Source organism: Vespa velutina, chromosome 14 (assembly GCF_912470025.1).
Source record: "Vespa velutina chromosome 14, iVesVel2.1, whole genome shotgun sequence".
NCBI lineage: Eukaryota > Metazoa > Arthropoda > Insecta > Hymenoptera > Vespidae > Vespa > Vespa velutina.
In genome coordinates this window covers 2,778,259-2,787,337 of record NC_062201.1, presented here as the reverse complement: position 1 = coordinate 2,787,337, position 9,079 = coordinate 2,778,259, and the positions used below count along the sequence as shown (strand labels likewise).

Sequence of the window (9,079 nt, the reverse complement as noted above, 5' to 3'; positions counted from 1 at the left end):
ATGAGTGAGAGAGGGGACTATAATGACTAATGTGGTGTAATTGAAATTCGTGGTAGTTCGGATACGTCATATACGTATGTAGATACGTAAATACATAACACATGCGCATATCCCCTGTATATTTCTCGTTTACGTGCACTGCGTCTAATTTTAGATTGGTCGAATCAATCGAATTATTCGTGAACTCGAATCGATTTGATTTACAAATTTAGAAATTTTAAATTCTTCATAAGAGATCGGAATTTATAATGAGAAACGAATTCGCGTATTCTGATTCTAAAATAATATTGGATATTGATCAAAAGAAATTTTGTAGACATTTTCGATACTTTCTATTTTTTTTCTTTCTTTCTTTCTTTTTCGTTCTTTCTTTTTTCTTTTTCTTTTTTCTTTTTTCTTTTTTTTTTTTTTTTTTTTTTTTTTTTTTTTTTTTTTATTCTCATCTAAACAAACGATATAATATAATTTGCAAATTTAAAATAATAATCGATTTCCTAATGTTCTTATTAAATGACAATATTCAATTTGATTTATAAAATATTTATGAAACATTTAATATTTTATATCTAAACGAATAATATAATGCGGAATAATATAACAATAAATTGTAAAGTATAGTATATGTTATCGGTATGTATAAAAGTTCAATCAAATAATTAATATAATATATAATGATAAATAAGTTTTTTTATGTTGAAATTTTCTGATAAGAAAAAAGAAAAAGAAAAATAAGTAGGAAAGAAAGTTTACATTGTTTATTTATTTATTTATTTATTTATTTATTTATTTAAATATAATTATGTCGCCATTACTTGTTGGTACCAATTAAATATCTGGAAGTTTCAATTATATATAACATTTCAATATTAACATACAAGATAAACATACTGTTAAATAAATCTTTAAATGATAAAGCATTGCTTATTATATTTCACCTTGATCAACATTAAATACGCGTTAATATGAAAAACGTTGTCGCACTGAAGATTATCAAAAAAGAAAAAAAAAAAAAAAAGAACGAAGGAAGAACACGAAATCACCTTGAATGAAAATGTAAATATTCGTCAGAACGATTCGATAAGTTTCGTATGTGTAAGTTAATATCATGTTAAACAATAATACGTTTGCTTTATATGCAATTACGGCATTGTACATACTTCTCTTCTCTACGACCTACTTGATGCGTCTTACGTTTCATGTAAAAGAACATAGATACCTATGCTTTATATATATATATATATATATATATATATATCTTTTTTTTTGTATGTATATAAAACAAGGTAAATGGTTCAAGTAGAGCAAAAGTAGATAGATTTTATTAAATATTTATCAGAACAGGATATATCAATGCTTTCTATAGATTTTAGAATTATAAACTAACTATTACTTAATATATATATATATATATATATATATATTTGATATCTAGTTTATCATTGCATGTATATTAAATAATTTTTTTAGAAACTACAAAAACTAAATAAATAAATATATGTATATATATATATATGTGTGTGTGTGTGTGTGTGTGTGTGTGTGTGTGTGTGTGTGTGTGTGTGTGTGTGTGTGTGGATCAGGAAATGAAAATTAAATATATCACGTGTACTGGAACATTAATTGTTTCAGTAATTAAAGAACACACAATGATACTCTACTTCCGTTACTTTTTGCTTGTCTTTTTCTTTTCTTTTTTTTTTTTTTTTTTTTTTTGAAGTATTCTTCTTTTTGATGGACTTTATCGCGTAAAGAAAATGAAAAAAAAAAAAAAAATTAAGAAAAAAAAAAGGAACATTATTCGTACAATTCTCATAACTTGATCTAACTTGTACATAATTAATAATTGGAATAATTACAGCGTTGAATCAACTGGGATCATAGTTAAAGATTCGTCTTGCAAGATCTTTTTTTTTTCTTCTTTTTTTTTGTTTTTTTTTTTTTTTAATACTCAAACCTATCTCACATTGAACATCGTTTTGCTCTATCATAAAATAAATTTTAATTTTTAAAGTTAAATAAATTAAAAAAAAATCTTTTCCATTCTTTCCTCATCGTTTTTAATAATATTGTAATAATTGTCTAAAGGTTCAAAAATTAAATCGGTATAAAGAAAATTTTAGAAAATATGATTTATCAAGAAATATTTACGAATTTTACGAATACGTTTAATTATTTCCTAAAGGAAAAAAGAAAAGGAAGAATATTATTTCGTTGTGTATTTTTTGTTTTTAAAGAAAATTTTACAATCAAGAAGAAATTTTATGATTAACGAAAAAAAAAAAAAAAAAAAAAAAAAAAATGGAAAAAAAATCAAGTTTTATCCTTTTGGAATTTTTTCGAAAAATCGAAAAAATTTACTCCTCCATCCTATATACAAAAATTTATATTGTTATAGATATTATTTTATTTTATTTTGTTTTGTTTTCATATGTACATACCAATGAATATAAACAAATCGAATTAATTTATTACATTCGATATTATTTTACAGATTGAATATACGTTTGAATGTTTTCAATTTGACATTTATTAAAATGATTGCAGCTAATACAATGATTCGCTAGAACTTTATCTTTTTGTCGTTTTTCTTCATGAAAAGTATGCAATGACTTACGTGATACACAATAATCCTGTCACGAATACGAAATATTTACGGCTTTCATTGTTACGTCAAAGACTTTGATAATACTTTGTAACCATTTCAGAGAAAATTCGTAACTCGTAAGATTAATTATTCTCTGCCATAATATTTTCCATTAATTTGAATAAAATTTTCTTCTTTTTTTTTTTTTTTTGTTTTTTGTTTCTTTTTCTAACAAAAGTTAACATTTTAACAAAGAGAACTGTTGTTAAACTCATTTTTGAAAAAAAAAAATCATTTCATTCGTACGATTGATTATATTTTTAATTTATTTATATTTTACGACGATCATTTAGGGATAATAATTTTCATCAGATTTTCTTTTTTTTTTCTTTTCTTTTCTTTTTTTTTTTTGTGATATATTTAAGCTCGTAAGTTTTAAAATAGGTTTAATGATAATTAAAATAAAGATATATAATTGTCATCTTTGTCTTGTAATTTAATGAAAGATCATTACTTGTTTTTACAACGATGATAGTTATATATTGACGTTGATAATTTACAAAATGAAAAATTTAGAAATGATCATTTTCTTTTTTTTTTCCTCTTTGTTAAATTTTTTATTTCGCAATTTTAATAATTCCAATATCAAAACATTGAACAAAAATAAAATGAATTTCCCGACAGTGGGGGGTTTTCTTTCTTTTTTTTTTTTTTTATTATTCCTTTATAAAAATTATAAAATGACTTTGTTTCGTTTGACCTAACGATACAGTTTCATTTTTCTTGTTTTTTTTTTTTTCCTTTTTCTTTTTTCCTTTCTAAATAAATAAATAATGAAAAAGTAAGTTTTACTCGACTGATCCGGAGTGATGAATTTTCGACAAGATTGTCGTTATAATAGTACGCATAAAAAGAGAAAGAAAAAAAGAATAATAACAACTTACGATTAGTAATACTTCTCATTTATTTATTGTATCTATCTATCTTTAATTATTTATTTACTTTTTCTTTTTTTCCTTACTCTTTTCATACAGGTACGAGAGACTTTTGAGAAGAGCAAAAACGGAAGATCTTACCGAGGTATCCGGAATTGGTTGCCTTTATCAAAGTGGTGTAGATCGTCAAGGAAGACCAGTAGTAGTGTTTGTTGGCAAATGGTTCCCAGCTACAAAGATTAACTTGGACAAGGTGATGATAAAACTTCATTTTTTGTTCTCTCTCTCTCTCTCTCTCTCTCTCTTTTTTACCATTTTATCACATTTAAATCGATTTTTTGATTCATAATTTTTATTTATTTATTTCCATTTTTTTTTCTTTCTTTCTTCTTTTGAAATTTGTAGGCAAAAAATATAATGTGCTTTGTAAATATTAATATAAAAATAATTAAAGTATTATATATATCACGTTCAAATTTATTCTTTGATTCACAATTATTTATTTATTTACTTCTTTTATATATATATATATATATTTTTTTTTTTTTCTTTTTTTTTTTAGACTAAATGTTTCTGGGATACTTTAGTTATTTTAATATTATATATGTATAATACTTATATATACTTAAATGAGTACTTGTTATATTATTATATACTAGTGTAACTATATAATTAATATAACGTGACAACTATATTAATAATTATTATAATTATATATATATATATATATATATATATATATATAATTAATTAAATAATTATTATTTTTGTTCTTTCAATAATTCATTCAAATTCTTTTTATTATTTTTCTTTATTTATTTATTTTTTTTTTTTTTTTTTTTTTCATATATGAACTTCAATAATACCGTGAGATCAATTAAGAGTTCGAATTGTATTATCTCGTTTAGAGATTTCTCAGTCGTTGTGTTGCTTACCACGCCTTAGAAAAGTTTGCTTGGTCGCAGCCCTCTTTTCTCTTGGTAGTTACTGCGCGTCACTGTAGCAAATCAATATGTATATACCCAGAAATAGAACGTCTAGAGGAAAAAGAAAAAAAAAAAAAAAAAAACCTCCTGAATCGAGCGGCCTCCTTATTCCAAGCGTATCTGTCCACTGAACTACACTTCTTTCCTTTCCTCCTCCTCCTCCTCCTCCCCCCCACGCCCTCTTTTCCTCTTCCTCGTTTTCTTTTTCATTCATTTATTCATTCATTCATTCATTTTTATTTTAGCACCTTATTTATTTCTTTCCTTCTCTTTGATTTTTTTCGTTTCGTTTATTTTTTTTTTCTTTTTTTTTTATTTTTTTTTTATTTTTTTTTTTTTTTTTTTTTTTTTCTTTTTTTTTTTTTTTTTTTTTTTTTTTTTTTAATATCTGTAACGTTAAGTCTATGACGTATCTTCAAAAAAAATACCGAAGATCATGGATCAAAAATCGACAAATCTTTTTTATTTATTTATTTATTTATTTATTTATTTATTTATTTATTTATTTATTTATTAAAAAGAATCCATTGCTCGGAATGGGGCTGGTGCCTTATAGTAAAGGGCACTTTAAATATTTCTTTTTATTTATTTTAGTTTTCTTTTTCTTTTTTTTCTTTCTTTTCTTTTTTTTTTTCATGCGACAATACAGTCGTCAGTACGATGATGATTTTTGATGAATAATATAAAAGAATGAATCAATAAATAAATAAATAAAAGAAATAGAAAAAACAACACGTCCTTTGAATGTTTAATTACGTTATTGCATTAATAATAAGAATTAATCAATTGATATCAATTCATAATAGTAATCGACAAGAATTAAAATATTTTATAATATTTCGATCTAAAATTTGACAGATTAAATTCATTTAAAGGACGGATGAATGATTTTGGGAAAAATCGTTCATTCTTTTACTTTTTCTTTCTCTGTTTATTTTTTTATTTTTATTTTGTAATTTTTATTCTTTAATATCTAATAACCGGACATTATAAAAATAATTTTCTCTTACATTTAGCACTTTGATCTATTGATCTATACTATAGATCAATAGATTGTATTACATTTATCAGATATGTTTCTACATTAAATTAATTTTTCTCTTGAACGAGCACGCAATTATGTTTTAACAGCTCCATTAAATTATCATTCTTTAATTTTATCTTTAATAAATATTTTTGTTTTATTTTAATTCATTTTTTCTTTCTTTCTTTCTTTCTTTGCAGGCTTTACTATATGTCATTCAATTATTGGATCCGATCGTGAAAGGTGATTATGTGATCGCATACTTTCACACGTTGACCACAAGCAGCAATTATCCTAGCTTACAATGGCTACGTGAAGTCTACAATGTGCTTCCTTACAAGTAAGATTAAAAAAAAAAAAAAAAATTTCTTTTTTCCTTTTTTCTTCTTATTTCTTTTCTCTTTATTTTTTTTTTTTTATTATCCATTTAACGAACATTGTTGATCGATGATCGAATAGAAATCATTGTCATGAAATATTAATCTTAATATCAAATTTTTCTTAAAATTATTAATATCAAAGTCAATTACAAAAGTATATTATTGAATGATATTGACTCACACGATTTTGTATATATGTATACATATATATATATACAATACATAAGATGTATACAAGTGGATTGTGCATCGTGCATAACCGTGACAACAATGATCGATCATGTGTTAATAATAGAAATATTATTAGTATATATTGTTTCTAAAATGTATATATACATATATATGTATATATATATATATTTTTGTTTGTTTTAGGTATAAAAAAAATCTTAAGCAATTTTATATCATTCATCCTACTTTCTGGACTAAAGTGAGTATTTCATTTTATTCGTAGTAAGAAAAACAAAAAAAATACTAAAAATAAAATATTAATAATTTATTTTTAACTCTCTTTTTATTATTTTTGTTATTTTGTAGATGATGACGTGGTGGTTCACGACGTTTATGGCACCAGCGATCAAACAGAAAGTTCATAATTTACCTGGTGTTGAATATCTCTACGAAGTTATGGCACCTGATCAATTAGAAATTCCAGCTTACATTACGGAATATGATATGACGGTAAAAAAAAAAAAAAAAAAAAAAAAAACAGAAGAAGAAGAAGAAGAAAGATTGAAACCGATATTTTTTTTTATCTTCGATGATGTCAATAATGTATAATCATTATTTAAACGACATTAATTATCATCGATCCAAAAATTGTTAATTATTTTCTTGAAAATTATTACCTATCATTTTCTTCGTAGTAGTAAAACTGAACGAAATATTTCCTAATTTTTTATTTTTTATTTTATTATTATTATTATTATTATTATTGTTGTTGTAACATTTTAATAAGATATTGCGTTGAGAAACGACGAGGAATAAAAAATATCGCCAATTTTTTCAACGTGCAATAATAATTATCATTGGTTTGTCAAGTAATAATTCGTACGTGAAATAAATTATAATATAATGAGATTATTATGTATAAATAAATTCGAACAGTTATAATGATATCAAATCGATATTTTAATAAATCATTCAATGACATTTATAATTTATAATTTGTTATTAATTTACAGATAAACGGCCTGAGGTATTACACGCCAGATCAATTCTCCGAAGTAGAAACATCGTCGCGAACGTAACTCATCGAGGAGAAATAATTAAAGCGAAATGATACAAAAAAAATTGAAAGAACGTATATATGCGATTATCAGGAAAGGTTGTCTCGAAGGAAGGAAGGAAGGAAGGAAAGAAAGAGAAGGAACAAAAAATTAAAAAAGAAAGAAAAAAAAAAAGAAACCAAGAAAGAAGAAACGTGTGCTGCCATTGTTGTGATTGCTCTATTCAAACAAAGAGTTTATCATAATCAGGCACGTTATTTGATTAATGGGGCACGTAAAATTTTTTGTTTTTCTTTATTATTTTTTTTTTTTTCTTTTTCCAAACGGATGATCTCGTATCTCTCTTATCGTTCATTCTTCCAACGTAAGAAAGAAAGAAAGGAAAAAAAAAGAAACGCCTTAAACGAAAAGGACGTCGATGACGAATGGAAAACAAAAAATCTCGCTGATAGCTTCGTAGGATATACAAAAAAAAAATAATAATAAATAAATAAATAAATAAATAAATAAATAAAAGTAAAAAAAAAATAAAATAAAATAAAAAATATACTTCGAGGAAGCAAAAATATTATATACTTATGTGAATACTAGGGCAATTTGAAAAATTCTGCGGCCTTTTATTCATTTCTTTTTTTTTTTCTTTTTTTCATATTTTAATTCTTCCTTATCTTCCTTTTCTTGCTTTTTTTTATTTAATTTTTGTCGAATTTTTTTTTTTTTTTTTTTTTTTTTTTTTTTATGTACAAATGTCAAAAGTGAGAAGTAAGAAAAGAAAGGAGCGAAACAGACAGACTGACAGACGAATAAATAAACAAATAAATAAACAAACGAAGCCGCGAATTTTTCAAAATGGCCGTAGTACGTCGACGCGATCAAAAAAATTCCAACTCCCTCAGGGAGAGAAGAAAAACCAAAAAAAAAAAAAAAAAAAAAAAAAATAAAAAGAGGAAAAGAAAAAAAAACAAGGAAGTCTTCTTAATATGACTGATCTATATTCGATATAGATCTAACATTAATTGGAGCTGGATCATAGTCGTGATTTAAAAATCTTAACTTGACCCTGCAACTGCCATTGGTGCACAAATGCAAAAGAAAAAAGAAACAAAAAGAAAAAAAAAAAACAAACAAGCAAAAAAGAAGGAGAACTCACCCCCACTCACGCTCGCCGCAAGAAAGAAAAAAAAAAAAAAAAGAAGAAAAAAACTTGTACGATTAAAAATTATTTTTTAACATGTCGGATTAAATCAGCGCGATTTAAATACATTTTTGCTAATTTAAAATCCGTATGTAATGCACGTAATACACATATTTGTCCTTTTTTTTTTATCCTTCTTTTTCTTCTTCTTCTTCTTCTTCTTCTTCTTCTTCTTCTTCTTCTTCTTCTTCTTCTTCTTTTGCAATGTGACGTCACCTTAGATTGTTAGAAATTCAAATGAGATTGAATAGTTCGTGTGTAGAATATTTTTTTTCTCTTCTTTTTTTTTTTTTTTTTCTTTATTTTCTTCTACGGAAATATATATGCAATAAATTGTCCGACAGTTGTAGGATCAATTTGCAACTTACGCTATGCGTGTTTGTTCGTGCGAGTATATGTGTGTGTGTGTGTGTGTGTATGTGCGTACGTACATTTACGTGTGCATGTGCGCGTGCGTGTGCGTGCGCGTGTATTTTTTGATCACAAAAATTCGAAAGAATTTCCCATTCGCCTAAAACGAAATATATCGGCTGCCAAAACACCAATAATAATTAATATTCTCGTTATCGTAATCGTTAATCATCGTGAGAAAATGAGAATGGATTAGTAAGAATGACAATGTTAAAATTTTCATATAAGAATTATCTCGATTATTTTTCTATCGTTGTTCTTCCGTTTATTTTTTTTTTTTTTTTATTTCTTTTTTATTTTTTTATTTTTTATTTTTTATTTTTTTAATAAATAAA

General features: G+C 24.4%; 1 protein-coding gene across 5 annotated transcripts in view; it reads left to right on the top strand.

The window, feature by feature from the left end:
• The window catches only part of LOC124954024 (protein GDAP2 homolog), a 33,945-nt gene extending 26,264 nt beyond the window's left edge, over positions 1-7,681 (top strand). For all 5 annotated transcript variants that reach the window (XM_047506228.1, XM_047506227.1, XM_047506229.1 and 2 more), the window contains 5 exons: positions 3,619-3,772; positions 5,730-5,869; positions 6,285-6,339; positions 6,447-6,590; positions 7,094-7,681. In XM_047506228.1, coding sequence (XP_047362184.1) covers positions 3,619-3,772; positions 5,730-5,869; positions 6,285-6,339; positions 6,447-6,590; positions 7,094-7,159 — 559 coding nt within the window. In that variant the 3' untranslated portion in view covers positions 7,160-7,681. The remainder of the gene's footprint in view (positions 1-3,618; positions 3,773-5,729; positions 5,870-6,284; positions 6,340-6,446; positions 6,591-7,093) is intronic.
• Positions 7,682-9,079: the final 1,398 nt, after the last annotated feature.